The sequence below is a fragment of the Oryctolagus cuniculus genome, chromosome 1 (genome assembly GCF_964237555.1).
Source record: "Oryctolagus cuniculus chromosome 1, mOryCun1.1, whole genome shotgun sequence".
Lineage (NCBI taxonomy): Eukaryota > Metazoa > Chordata > Mammalia > Lagomorpha > Leporidae > Oryctolagus > Oryctolagus cuniculus.
In genome coordinates this window covers 83425137-83440635 of record NC_091432.1, presented here as the reverse complement: position 1 = coordinate 83440635, position 15499 = coordinate 83425137, and the positions used below count along the sequence as shown (strand labels likewise).

Below are 15499 nucleotides of genomic sequence, written 5' to 3'. Positions count from 1 at the left end.
CAAAGGATAGGTAGGGATGGGAGTACCTGTTTTCAGTGTGTTACCTGGGAAGACTGGAGTCAAGGGCTTAGAGTTCATGGCACACACAGTGAAAGTTCCTTGTTATTGTTTATTCACGTTGCATTCAATACTCAGCAAACGTAACTAAAATGCAGAAGTCATCATGTATACATGGAAATGGGCCTTTAAAAAAAAATTTCTTGTCAAAACACATTTACAAAAGCTGCTGTTCTTTTATAGGAATCTAAGGGTTCGCCACATCTGTGAAAAGCACTGTATGCTAACACCCACAGAAGCAAACTCAACAAAACAAACATATAAGAAAGGTTGGACAAATAGAATGCCCATGGAGTCAGAGGGAAAGTCAAGAATTTAGCATTACTTTCCTCTGGGTTTCAAAAAATAGGTAAATTTGGGTTATTAAGATATTAAGATAAATGTTATTATAGTTCTGCTCCTAAAATGGTAAAAGAACAGAAATATAATGGGATATTAAATTTTTAATTTAATTTTAGTTTAGTTTATTTTTACAGGCAGAGTGGAGAGTGAGAGTGAGAGAGAGAAAGGTCTTCCTTTGCGGACGGTTCACCCTCCAATGGCCGCCGCGGCCGCGCACTGCGGCCAGCGACCGCGCTGATTGGATGGCAGGAGCCAGGTGCTTCTCCTGGTCTCCCATGTGGGTGCAGGGCCCAAGGACTTGGGCCATCCTCCACTGCACTCCCGGGCCATAGCAGAGAGCTGGCCTGGAAGAGGGGCAACCGGGACAGAATCCAGCACCCCGACCAGGACTAGAACCCGGTGGGCCGGCACCGCTAGGCGGAGGATTAGCCTATTGAGCTGCGGCGCCGGCCAGAATATTAAATTTTTATAATTTTATTTTAAAGGCATAAAATTTTTAAAGGTTTAAATATATGTGTAATATTCTTGGCCAAAATATTTTCTAGAATAAAAGGCACCAGTTTAATTATTTAGGAATCTTTTATAATTGACATATCACATTTACAGATGGTAAGATTTGAAAATAAACCTGAAGTGTCCCACCAATTAATGCCACTACAGTGCTCAAAAATCTGGGACTGTAAATTTAAACCTATCATTTAAAAAAAAAACTATCATTTACAATGTATTTTTACTATTTAATTTTAGAACACCCGCTTTTTAGTCACTCATGCAAAAATCAAACATTAGTGACTTAGTAGAGATTTTTAATTGAAGACCAAATTAAGAAGGCTATATATATATAAGCACTGCTTATTTTCTCTAAGAAGGAGAATATCCTTTAAGTATGCTCCATCACTTGTCCAGTCATATTCTGGATTATGCACATGAAGAAAACAGTGAAAAAATAATACTGACGGGTGAAAGTTCAAGAACTTCCCTACCAAAGAAGGATAACTGATTAAAGTAATAATGAAAGTTTCAGAAATATTGAGACCTGATTTTTTTAATAAGGAAGCTGAGGAATACCATCATAATTTTCATTACATTTTTGGTAATATCAGGCGCTTCATTATGGGCTATAAAAATCAATGTGTTGAGTTCTGCATTAAACTTGCAACCTGCTGATAACAGACCCCTCATAAAGTCAGTTTATTATACCAGAAATGTTCTAATAAACATAATCATGATCTACAAATCAAGCAAATTGACTTGCTAACTTATGTCAGCACAGACATAAGTCAGTGAAAGCACATGAGGTGGTAGGAGCTTTACTATGTATTCTCTCTGTAGAATAACAGGGTCCCACAGAATCAGTGCCCCAAGACGACACTGGAGACATTAGTTTAGTCCTCAGAAATCTATTCTGGCTTCCAAACCTCATGGTCTTCCCTCAATTTAGTTCTACAGACTTTTCTCTTCTTCTTCCCCCCTTACCATCTTCTATACCCTCTGACTTTCATTTCATTTTTCTCAGAGGCTCCATAACAACTTCATTTGCCAGCTTTTAAATTATTTTGATGAAGTGCATGATATTATACAGTTATTACAACTAAGACCGCAGGAAACATTACCAGATCGATATCACCATCTTCCATTAAATGGCGATTCAGTGTGCAGTAATTTCCTTTCATTGCACTTCAAATCCTAAAATACCCAATATCTTTTTAATTATGTCCTCTACAATCCCTTCGGGTGGAGAATGCTACAGAATCTAGAGCGGGGAATATCAGAAGCAGGAGAGTGATCTGAGGGGGAGGACAGACCTAATGGGATGGCTACAAAGATGTTGAAGAAATAATTTTATTTTTTCTAAAATCTGAGACGACTTTAAAGGCGGAAATTCAGGTTTTCTGTAAGCAGATATGGCATCACTTGTATAAGTTACATGAAACGAATGCAGGTGGCATATAATTTGGGAGCACATATAACTGGTTCAGAGTCAAGATTTCAGATACCACTGTTTAGGGTAGAATTAGATGTACTTAAGTAAAATAGAAGATTTGAAGAAAAACATATGATGTAAGTAATGGTACAGGAAGTATCCATCACCAGCAAACAGTACAAGATGACACAAGAGCATCTAACTGTGGGAAACCCAACCTTCTGGGACCCATGGTGTGAGCTTCCTGATTTTTTTTGTTGATTATTTATTTGACAGGTAGAGTTATAGACAGAAAGACAGAGAAAGGCCTTCCTTCCACTGGTTCACCCCCAAATGGCCACTACGGATGGAGCTACACCCATCCGAAGCCAGGAGCCAAGTGTTTCTTCCGGGTCTCTCATGCGGGAGCAGGGGCCCAAGCACTTGGGCCATCCTCCACTGCCTTCCCAGGCACAACGGAGAGCTGGACTGGAAGAGGAGCAGCTGGGACTAGAATCGATGCTCATATGGGATGCCGGCGCCGCAGGTGGAGGATTAACCTAGTGAGCCACGTGCCAGCCCATGCTTTGTTTCTGACACAAAACTTGGCAAGGCTCATGGCCAGATCGCCGTCTGCCAGTGGGATGAATACTTTGGTGCAGCACATCTTACTTTGGCTTCCCCGGCAAACATTTCCCTTACTGGGATGTCCAGGAGACCTTGGGAAGACCTGAGGATCCCCTCCTTTAATACTCCAGTCATTTGGGACACCTTTTCTCCAGTTTGACTCGCCCTATAGCACACATTTCTGTCAAACTGCACCATTTCCATGCAACTTTCTCTTCACTGTCTCCTATCCTCCCTCTAACTCACATGTGATTCCCTACCCCCTTTTAAACATCCATCGCATTTCTGTTTTTCTGGTCTAAATCATACACTTTTATATCTGTTATTTTCATGTTAACCAACTAGCAGCAACTTGAACACATGATATATATCTAATTTAACTTCCAGACTATCCTGTCCCCCCCCCAGCATACCCATTACCACCACTGCTCAATAACTCACAAAATTTCATACACTTTTTAGGAACTCTGAGGTGGTTTACCTATGCCACTGGAATACAACGTTCATGCTAGAACAGGAATACTTAACCAGAAAGATGGCATAGCCCAACCAGTCCCATATGCTAGACTTCTACCTTGCTTGATTTCCCAATCCCAGCCAATTGGGATTCCCATACATGCAGAGTACCACAGACACTGGTAACCTCCCATATATACCGATTTACCCTCCAGAACCTCATGGTGGCTTCACTGCTCCTTCTCACCAACATGACTATATCTGATGTGTGAACTTTAAGACAGCATCAATAACCGTGAACTCTGATAACTAAGCTAAGGAGCTTTCCTTCTGCAATTCCAGAGGAGTAAGATGGAGGAAAAGGACTACGTGGAAGAGTTCATATAAATTCTTACTCAGCCATATGATGGAAAATGTGCAGTTGCATAGCAAACCACTCCCAACCTAAGAAAGAAGTGAAAGAAGCAGTATAGTGTTCTTCCAAGAGCTGTCATACACAGGTTGAAAAATGGGACAACAGTATTGCAACATAAAATAAACCAACTTCCAAAATGGGTATCTAGAGGAAGGCAGAAAAAGCCAAGTTATGCCAAGTTACATTGAAAAGATTAATGGTACCTGGCAGCATAGCTTCTTCAGATGAATGGGGCAAACCCAATTTGCTCAGTGCAGCATATCAAAGGGAATTGTTACCTCTCTCTTTAAAAGATAAATCAAAAGAGCTGCAGAAATGGAAAGGCAAATGCAAAGCATCAAATGTCATTCAGGCAACCAGTATGTATTTAGCAGCTACTGTATGCCACACGCTCTTCTGGGCACTGCAGGTAGAACAATGAATATACAGATTTTCTACCACCAAGATCCTTAAGTCTTGTGGTGGATATACAAGGGCACTTCAAAAGGTTTGTGGAAAAACGGAATTAAAAAGTTTATAGGGCCAGCACTGTGGCATAGTGGGTACAGCTGCTGCCTGCAGTGTTGGCATCCCTTATGGTCATTGGTTCAAGTACCGGCTGCGCTGCTTCCATCCAACTCTTTGCTCTGGCCTGAGAAAGCAGTAGAAGATGGCCCAAGTCCTTGGGCCCTTGCACCTGTATGGGAGACCCAGAAGAAGCTCCTGTCTTCAGATTGGCCAGTTCCAGCCATTGCAGCGATTTAGGGAGTGAACCAATGGATGGAAGACCTCTTCCCCCCACCCCAATCTCTCTGCCTCTCTAACTCTGCCTTTCAATTTTTAAAAAAAAAATTTAATGGAAAAAATAAAAATCTATGCCCAGTTTTCTAATAATACCCCTTGTACATGAACATTTTGAAGACCCCTAAACACGGGTCATTTGAAGTGCTAAAATGTGCTGCCACCAAAATAAGACAGGATCATCCTAAGAAAGGATAGCAGAGAAGGAACTGCTTTGGCCAGGTGGGTCAGGAAAGGTTGCTGGGGGTTGGGAGGCGGTGAGTCAAAGGTGAAGACAGAGAAGAGCAGCGCAGGGAAGACCTGGACAAAAAGGAAGCAGAAGAGCAGCTGAGACAAAGGCCAAGAGACCCAGGAACATCTGGGGTGGGCGAGGGGTAGTAAGGTACAGAGAAGGTTAACTGGGCAAAGAGAACCATGGATTTAGTAGAGGGAGATAAAATCAGTGAGGCAGCTATGGGAAGGAATCTAAATGTTACACAGATCTCCATAAGAAGCCATGGACAGTTATTAAGAAGGCAGTGATGTGGTCTCATGAACACTCTGACTCAGCGTGGAGGGTGGACTGGAAGAGTGCAGGACTGGAGACAAGGTGTAGAAGCTGCTACAGGAGCACAGGGCAAAGAGACTGATGGCTTCCAGAAGGGTTGCAATGACTGAGATGGTTAGAAGTGGTCTGGTGTGGGACATACTTTGAAAGGAAAACATAAGATTTGCTTAATGGTTTGGATGTAGGAAATGAAGGAAAGAGGAATGGAGGATGGCTGAGATTTCTGGCCTAAGAAATTTTATTGTCTCGTATCTGCTGACTCCTCCTATCTTTTTTCTAGTTTATGCAAACTTTTTATTGAAGAAGGGTATGCACAAAAAAAGCAAAGATTTTAAGTGTGCAACTTGGTGGATTTTCACAAATTGAGCAGAGCCGTGCAACCCACATGCAATGGGAGAAACAGCATCACCAGCTCTCCAGAGTCCGCTCTCGCAGACATCTGCTCCAGTACTTGGATTTTGCAGTGAACACTCAGGCCCCTGTTCCCATAAGAAATGACTTGGATGCTGGTGCCATTTACAGACACTAGAAAGCCTAGGGTAAAAGTAAATTTAGAGGTGGGATAGTTATTTCCTTTTACCTTGTGTGTATCTCATGTCTTGGATATCTAGGTGGGAATCTAGTTGGATATATAAACTTAAGAATAATCAGTACACAGATGGTATTTACGACCAATGGATCAGGTAAGATCACTAGAGGTGGGACAGAATATTGTAGGTAAAGACAGAAGAAGCCCTAAGTTCAAGTTCTGAAGCACCCTTAATATTTAGAGTTCGGTGGGAGGATCAATAAAGGTAGTCAAGAAGAACAGACCAGTGAGAAGCAAACAGCACCAGAGCAGGCTAATGTGAGCAAAGCCCACAAGAAAGGGGTTTTGAGGAGGAGGAAGCAGCCAGATGTGCCAAGTGCTGACAGACCTCATCCCCTCTGGCAGCTTAGAATCTTCAACTGCAGATCAAGAAGAACACATCAATCTGCTAGAGAGAGCGAGCCCTAATGGAGAGGGCAGCAGCCACAGCCAAGGCAGTAAGTGAACATCTTATTCCTCAGATGGCTTTACCATGAATTACTGTTGAAGTATCCAAAGTAATAACTTAATGCATCTTAAAGAAGTGAGCTTCAGCAGACAGTAAGAAATGAATTTTTGGGGTGTACAAGAGAACATAATATAGAACACTTCCTGAGCCCAAATTTTCTGATCAACTGCAAAATGGGAAGAGGCTAGATTGGTCTCAAAAGAATGGAGCTCTCAGGCTCTGAATAAAAAAAAATCACATATTCCCATTTCTAAAACGTTGATACTCAACGTCAGTACTCTCTACATACAAATGAATTAGGAAGAAGGTGGGCCCATATCTTACTGCCCAAGAATTTGGAACTCTGGACATACAAAGGATAGTTATTGTTCTTTCTTTTTCTATCTCTACTAACAAGAAATTCTCTTTTAATATGGTTTCCACCTAATGGCTTTCAGCCACAGACTCTTCCAACAATAACCTAAAGATCAATCTAAGAGCAAAAAGTGCTGCTTGTTCAAATTAAGTGACCCAGACGCATTTTTTCATGGGATGCGGATAAAACCAGGAAAACGAAAATCAATAAGATCATTTTTCACTCTCATCTAAATATTTTGTGAAAAGAACCAGTGGGCATCTTATACAAAACACAGGAGTCCTTGCTTGTATGTCTGAATATAGACTTCGTGATTTGAATCAGTGCACTTCTGATTGATTAGGGGGCTAGCTGGCCAGAAGAAAGAATGCTTCTAGCTCATTAGGATCATGCATCGCTCAGCTCCCGCAGCCTTTTGGAATCTGTCAACACTGTGAATCATATCGTAACTGTAAGGAAATGTTTTTAACTTAACTTCTGACCTTCAGTCTAATGAATCCTCTAATTCCACCAGTTCAAACTGTTGAATAATTCAAAACAGTGTTTTGACCCAAGGAAATTTAAGATGTGGTGATATTTTTGTTCTGAGAAGAAGAAGAGAAAAGGGCTGATTCTGCATTCCATTCCAACTCATCATATGAAAAACACCTGAATACATCCATCCTTTAATTTTTTCCCATGCCGGGTAAAATGGAAAAAAATAATGGTTTCAAACCATAGTTTCTCTTTACTATAATCAAAACCCTTCTTTGCATGTATCTCCACTTTTTTTCTTCCTTTTTCCTTAAAAGGAAGAAAAAATTGTTAAGTTGGAACAGCACTTACCAAGGGGTATATTTTGTGCATGTTTTAAATGCCAATCAGAAGTGTTTTGAAGCCAAAGGTAACTTATATTTTAGTCAATTCTCCACGAATGCCTGGGGAAATATGTAAAACATTAATCAGGTTAACCACAATTGCATACTGATCATCTGGACGGAAAGGAAATAAATACAGAAGAGCAACCAGAGATTAAAATTAAGTTAGTGATGCGTCTGAAAGCTCAATTAGCTTCTATGTAAGAAGCCAAACCAGGAGGTGGAGGGAGGGGGGAGAGAAAGAGAGAGAGAGATTTTGAAATTACAGCCTCAAGAAAAATTCTTACATTTTAAAAAATTAAGAAATTCATTACTCATCTCTTTTACAATTGGCATACATGCTCAAATATTTCCAAGTTTAACAGTATCATGTTTTGGAAAGATCATTTAGTGGAGTTAAGGTCCCTGGATCTCAGTCCATTCTCTCTGTCACTAACTTAATGAAGGGCCTCAACTTGGGCAAGCGGTAAGAATATGTGCATCGCCCTAGACAGATCTAGATTTCTAAACCCATCTGTCTCTTGCTGTAGTTCCCTGAGCAAGCTCCTTAACCTCTCTGAATACAGCTTCCCCACTTGAAATGGGGATGGTAGCTACTTTTCAGGGCTGAGATCAAATGTCACAGTACTCAGTTTTCAGTTTGAAAACAGAACTAATGTTTGCTTTCCTTGCCCTTGTTTCCTCCTTACTCATTTGTGTATGTGTGCGTGTGTGCGCGCATGCGTGTGTGTGTGCATGTGTTTGGTTTTTTGATGAGGGACTTGAAGAAGAAAACAAAATTCCCTTATCGCTCTGAAAGCCTACAATGCTATTAATGTACACTGTAGGAAAGAAGACCTCAATTTTCAGTAAGCTGAATAGGTGCATGAGGACGTATTACTTCAATCAATGTGGAGACCCAATTCCCCAGAACCTAAGTGTTCATATATGTCATCCTCCAAAGAACACAGACTTTCGTAGTCCCATAAAGGGCTTTCACAGACTCAGACTGCTCAAGAATATCAAGATGCTAGACTGAAAGAGGAATATCTGTTAATAATTCTTACCAACAGCTTCTGAATGAGAACTAACAGAATCAAAGATTTTTATTTTAATATACTTCCAGGTAAAACTATGTTTCAGCAACTTAATGATAGTACACCAAAACCGAGACAAGAGGCAAGAGATCCAATTGACAGATCTATTTCTTACCATTTCCTGTCACCACCACTTTTTTTTCCATATACCCAAACTCTGTAGTTGTTGCTTACTAAAAGTAGTTGTTTCCAAGCTGTCACTCTTAGCCCAAGAACCCTCTGCCAAACTCTGCATCTTCCAGGCTACTCAGGGAACTGACAGCTCTTGTGGTTTCATTCCTCTTTTCCCCAGTTAAATTACATCCATCATTCTCTTCTTACATTTAACTAATTACAGCTAATTAACTAATTACATTTCTGGTAGGAAGTTTCTGCATTTACTGAGAAATTCTTCGAGAACAAGAAGGAATGTGCTTGCCCTTAGCAATCTCTACCCTGTTGAGGAGTACAAGAACATGTAATAAGGATTTCTCTTCAGTCCCATTTGTTTTTTCCATCCTGAATAATGCTATGTTAAATCTGCAAATAGGTTTCTTTTCCAGGAAGCGTTTTCAATCAGTGAGTAGGTATGGGAGTTAGCAGGGTGGGGATTTAGGGAGCTATAGCTGAAAGAGACAAGGCATCTCAGGCAGGCAGCCTTTCATGCCTTACACACCAGCCTGGAGTAGTGGCAAAGTCCCAAGTTCTTCCAGAATATTTATGCCAGCACAGGGTGGTACACAGACACGGGCTAATGGGTCGCTGCTCATGGAATGCAGCTCCGTGAGTGATATGGCAGGGTTAACGGGCAATCAGGGAGCCTACATCAGAGAGAATGCGTAGCACCACGGGAAATCAGGGGAAGGCACCCCAGGAAGCACACCACATTTTCAGACGGCATTTCACTAAGACTTCTGACAAGCGGCCACCACCCCTGGAAACAGAAGATCCATTCCCTCTGTCTGCAAAGCCTAACTAGGAAGGCAAGTCTCTGAAAACCACTGCGGCCCATGCTCCGCCGAGGGCTTCCAGCTAAGGGTGGGCACGAAAGCTCTCAGGCCACAGCCACTGCAGACTGAGAGGGCTGAGGCTATTAGTGTGGAAATGGACACACATTTCTCTAAGGCAAAATGTTGTAGCAAGTTCCCTAATATAAAATACACCCACTAGAGTTAAGAATGAAAGCACCCTAGATTACACTTAATTTTCTGACACAGACAGCAATAAAAGCTGAAAAGTACCTATCAACCAAGGCCACACAGCTCAGTATGCTTCCCTAATGACACTTTATCAAGGGGGATTTGTTCGTGTCAAACACAGAATAAATAACATTTGGGTGTTGAAGACACTTCTTTAGCTTTTGCACATAATAAAGAGAAAAGGCAGTTTTAAGGATATTTGGATGTAATTTTTCATGGTGAGGCCAGGTTCTCACATCAGAGAATGAAATAAACAGTATGAATTGCTCAGAGAGTTACTTCAATGAATTCTGAAACAGAAATGTAGCTTATTTATTATCCTTGTCTCTTAATGAAAAACCCATCGGTATTCCTCTAAAAGAGCCATTTAGGACCAGAGATAAATCTCCTGAGTTAAAGACTTGTTGGGAAATATTATAAATGACATCCTATGCTTAATAATAAAAAGTGGTTATTGGATCCATAATTTTAGTTGGAACAAATGCTCAAATTACATGCAAAAAACAGGAAGAAATGATGGAGGAAAGAGAAGGAAATAGGGAGGAAGAAGAAAAAAGAAGCCTCTTGCACCTCCCGTCCTTTCCCCAGTGCTAAGATTGCAAAGTTTTTGTTCCCCCAGAATTCATGATTGAAATCTACCCCCAAAGGTGATGATACCAGCAGATGGCGTCTTTGGAAGGTAGCTGAGACTTGAGGGTGGAGCTTTAATAGTAGGATTAGTGCCCTTGAGACAGACTCCAGAGATGAGAGAACACAGCAAAAAGGTGCCATCTATGAGCCAGGAAATGTGCCCTCATCTGATACCAAATCTGCTGCAGCCTTGATCTAGGATTTCTCAGCTTTCAAAAATTGTGAGAAATAAATTTGTTATAAACTCTGATTCACGTTACAACAGCCCGAGCAGCCTGAGGCGTCCAACCTCAGCTATCCCCCACAAGACTTTCCCAGCACCTGCGACCCTGGAGTTCACTTTGCCCTCCCATGGAAGGTTTAGTACCACACTGTATTTGTCCCTAGAAGACTGGAACTCTAGGAAGACAGAAAAAGAAGTCTGCCTCATACACTACTTAATCCGCACCTCCCAACACAGTTCCTGGCAGTCAGTCAATATTGGGGATTTGAGGGAGGAGGAGAGAAGAGAAGGCACTATGGAGAGAATAGAGTTTTATTAGTTCTTTTTAATCTCTGAAAAAAAAATGTGTTCTTAGCCTAGTTGAGCAGGACGCAATAAGGTTTCTTATTTTTCCAAATACAGTGCTTCAGGATTGAGGTATCTCAAAAATAGCTGAGCCATCTACAGCCAACTCATAAGTGGTCCCCTTAACTCACACAGCCAGTCCCATGGAACATAACCAACATGAAGAGATTGACTCAGCAGGTTTTTTTTTTTTTTTTTTTTCCTTCTGGGTGCCAAGAAAGCCTCCCACAGGATATATGTAACCCATAGGATATAAGTAGCCTTAAGCTCTCTGAGCACCACCATGGCGGTCGGCAAGAACAAGCGCCTTACGAAAGGCGGCAAAAAGGGAGCCAAGAAGAAAGTGGTGGACCCATTTTCTAAGAAAGATTCGTATGATGTGAAGGCACCTGCTATGTTCAACATACGAAATATTGGGAAAACACTGGTCATGAGGACCCAAGGAACCAACATTGCGTCTGATGGACTCAAGGGTCGTGTTTTTGAAGTGAGTCTTGCTGACCTGCAGAACGATGAAGTTGCATTTAGAAAATTCAAACTGATTACGGAGGATGTTCAGGGCAAAAACTGCCTGACTAACTCCCACGGCATGGATCTTACCCGGGACAAAATGTGCTCCATGGTCAAAAAATGGCAGACCATGATTGAAGCTCATGTTGATGTCAAGACTACCGATGGCTATTTGCTTCGTCTGTTCTGTGTTGGTTTTACCAAAAAATGCAACAATCAGATACGGAAGACTTCCTATGCTCAGCACCAGCAGGTCCGCCAGATCCGGAAGAAGATGATGGAAATCATGACACGGGAGGTGCAAACAAACGACTTGAAAGAAGTAGTCAATAAATTGATCCCAGACAGCATTGGGAAAGACATAGAGAAGGCTTGTCAGTCTATTTATCCTCTCCATGATGTCTTCGTTAGAAAAGTGAAGATGCTGAAGAAGCACAAGTTTGAATTGGGAAAACTCATGGAGCTTCACGGAGAAGGTAGCAGTTCTGGAAAAGCCACTGGGGATGAGACGGGTGCAAAAGTCGAACGAGCTGATGGCTATGAACCACCCGTCCAAGAATCTGTTTAAAATTTAGACTTTAATAAAGACAAATAAAATGTCCTATTTGTGGGAAAAAAAAAAAGTCCTTACAACCTAAAGAGGAACGAGGGAGTATCTCTGACCAGGAATCCTCCTGACCCAAAAATTCAGATTTCAAATCCCAGTTAAAATAAACTGTGTTAGCCTTCCATTTATAACACACATAAGGGAAGACGTCCGATGTCTTGCCATGTCTATCAGGACAGATGTCTGAGCAGCCTACAGACAGCAGAAGCAAGTTCTAGGACCTCCAAGAAGAGCTGGGAATGAAAGAGAAAAATCAATGGCATAACTCAGAAGATGTATGGCTTATATCTTCTCCACGTATTTGTGTAGCTTTACGGCAGAAAACAAAAATGAGGTGCAAACTTAAGGAATAGTCAGAATGCACATGTTTATAGTCCAGAGAAAAGGAAAATATTTCCACTGTTATAGCAACCTGGATTAATCCACACTAAGTATATGGTATGTAATAGAGGTCATTCTGAATCACTGGTTAAATTCCCTCTAAATGTACTGTTTTCTCCAGAGGACAAGGGGCAGAAGTGACTTTAATGTCCTTAAAACAACCCACGATTATACAATTTAACCATTCCAATACAATCTCACACTGCAGATAACCATTCATATTCTGTTTTTCACCCACAGTAACCAAAGCAGGAAGCCCCACTTTCCTGAAAGGTGCTTAAGGAGTAAACAAGGTTCCGAGTTGAGTCACAAAGTGCTATAGATAAAAATCTAAAGCAAGCATTAGCATCAGAAGCTAGCTCCTTGGGCTTAAGCCCCAGACAAGCAAAATATCATGCTATTCTGATTCTGGTATTTACCATTTCTATCATTAAATTAGCCAGAGTCCACAAAATGACATGGAGGATGCACAATAAAAGAGGCATAATGGTAAATCAAAATAAGATTTTGGATTTGGTGGTAACTCCAACATAACTACTGGTCCAAATCATACTCTACCTTTTATGTCAGTTATCTTCATACTTACAAGTTATGAGTTCTCTGAACACATCATGTTGGTCTCAATCATTTTCTTGAATATCCTGTTCTCCCCAACCCACACATCACCCCAACACTCACTGGGCATACAGTGACCCAACTACTCTGCAGCCCACTTTCTCAATCTGTTACATAGGGGTAACGATATCTACCTTGAAGAAATTCTGAGCATCACATCTTTAGCACAACACCTGGAACTCAGAAACCATTCAGTGAAAGAGCAGCTTCAAAAATTCATGGAAAACTCACATTACTTTTTAATTTCATTTGTCCCCAGTTTTTAAAAGCCTCTCATACATCAGCTTTCTTTTGCTTTATAAGCTACTAATGTAAAATTCAGATCTCTGCTTTTTGATGCTCTAGAAATTTAGCCAGAAAAGCAAAGTCAAGAAGAGAAAAAAATGAATAAAAACAACACAATGTATGAGATGATCAACTCTGACAGATAATATAGAGGGAAATTATCCATAATTTATTCATTTTTCAACATTTAGAATTAAGTTAAAATTATATGTATATGCATGTATACTTACATTCAAACACATTTATTTTATCAACAATATTTTAGAATTTTATTCAGAAGAGCCAATCTTCACATCAGAAAGGAAATTTCAGAGAAAAATGAACAGCTTTTCACAAACTTCTTAAAATCTTCATAAATCAGAGATACAGTTTTTGCTCCCACAGGGATGATGATATGAACCCTTTTCAAGAAATCAATTACCTATTTACAACTATCTAATGTGGCATAAGGGCAAACACGAGCTGTATAATTCCAGACTGTGAGGCATCTGAGGCAAACCAGGTTAAATGAATTGGAAAAAAAATGGACAGAAACATGAGAATAGTAGTGCACAGTGAATGTTGTCTGTACTCACACAAAAACATCCAAATATACAAGTAGTCAATTTTTCAGCCTTGAGCTCTGGACACTGGGAACAAGTCACCAAGGACTTTAAGGTAGGTATAGTCATTATTCTACTTTTCAGGAAAAAAAAAATGCGGGCTCTAGCATCTAGCTACAAAGTAAAGAAAGAAAAGGAGAGGAAATTTAAAGATATAATTGCAAGTCAACAGGGGTAGATAGTAACACTTCAGCATGGCCATCTTGACCACAGTAATTATTGCTGGTGTTCTACGTTTCTATTTTTCTTTTACTTATGTGATGGCACTGACAAACACCCTTCAGAAACATTTAAAATCACTTGCATTTCAGCCAGTTGTAGATTCAGAGACAAAGAGAGTGTCACCCTATCGTTTTGTCTGTGAACAGTGTCCTAACCCTGGTCTCACTGCAATCCCATGTGAGATCTAGTTTTCTCAAAAGGGCTAGAACAAAACTCCTCCGTAATTATCAAAGCAAACCTTGTTTCCATTCACTTTATTTAAATTACTTGGAATACGTCCTGCTGTACCTTATTTCTTAAAGGTCTAGCAAAAATTCCACAGGATAAGGAAAAAAATTTAATTCTCTGAGATCCTGGAAGTCTCATTACAGGGACTGATGCTCTTTTCTGAATTTTAACAAGGACCAAGCCAAGGATTCCTTACAAGTATCTCATGATCAAAAGATTGAGTCTTCAATTCAGGGCTAAGGTTTCCCTGGGGGACAGGAAAAGTCTAACAGGTCAAGTGACTCTATTGAACTCAAAAAAGGTGAGGATATTCTTGCTTTTTGTACCCAGTCCTCAAAAGATTCGCTGAAACTGCTTCTGAAATGAGATAGCTACTCACAAGAAAATATATGAGAAGGAAGATCAAGAATTCTGAAGGCCATTAACGCCCCAGACAGGCAGCCATCACTGATCAAGGGCAGCTGAAGAGGTCTGCTATTTCCTGAGCTAGTCAACAGGATTTCCGACTAAGTGTTACTTCTTAGGAGGTGCTCACCACTATTCCATCTCTTCAGACGCTGCTGTGGTAAGCCCAAGCTAATGTAACACGGCTGCCTTTACGAAAGCTTTTTTTTACATCACATGGAAGCAAAAGAATGCCTGACTCCATTTTTTTGAGATCTAAGCATTTGAAAGCAGAGAAGTAAATGCATATTGAAAACAAACAATACAGACATAAGGCAACCCGGAATGCAAGTGGAAGAGGATAGATTTAAATGAGGATAGGATTGATATAAATGTATAATTAATCAGAAGGCATGAATTTAAGGAATCTTTAAAAATAATGAAATGAATGACAGTCCCTTATCCAGATAACATGGGCAGGCCACGAAACTACTTGTTTGGAGTTTGTTTGGAGTTTCGACCATATTGCACATAACTCTTAGTTGTAGCACCATTAGAATTTTAAAAAGAAATTTTTTATTTGACAGGTTGACAGGCAGAGTTATGGACAGAGAGAGAGAAAGGTCTTCTTTCCGTTGGTTCACCCTTCAAATGGCCGCCATGGCCGGCGCTGCGTCAATCCGAAGCCAGGAGCCAGGTGCCTCTTTCTGGTCTCCCATGCTGGTGCAGGGGCCCAAGCCCTTGGGCCATCCTCTACTGCCCACCTGGGCCACAGCAGAGAGCTGGACTGGAAGAGGAGCAACCAGGACTAGAATCCGGCAACCATATGGGATGCCG

General features: G+C 40.8%; 2 protein-coding genes across 7 annotated transcripts in view; one reads left to right on the top strand and one right to left on the bottom strand.

Annotated features, from left to right (window-relative positions):
* FAT3 (FAT atypical cadherin 3) overlaps positions 1 to 15499 on the bottom strand; it is a 682631-nt gene that overhangs the window by 619991 nt on the left and 47141 nt on the right. The window lies entirely within an intron of this gene.
* On the top strand, positions 11017 to 14278 carry LOC100338711 (small ribosomal subunit protein eS1-like). Its single transcript, XM_070064901.1, has one exon. The coding sequence runs from the start codon at positions 11112 to 11114 to the stop codon at positions 11904 to 11906; it is 795 nt and encodes a 264-aa protein (XP_069921002.1). The 5' UTR covers positions 11017 to 11111; the 3' UTR covers positions 11907 to 14278.

Bases quoted from the DNA above. Each gene is read 5' to 3' on its own strand.
- LOC100338711 (XM_070064901.1), top strand. From the start codon at position 11,112: ATGGCGGTCGGCAAGAACAAGCGCCTTACGAAAGGCGGCAAAAAGGGA.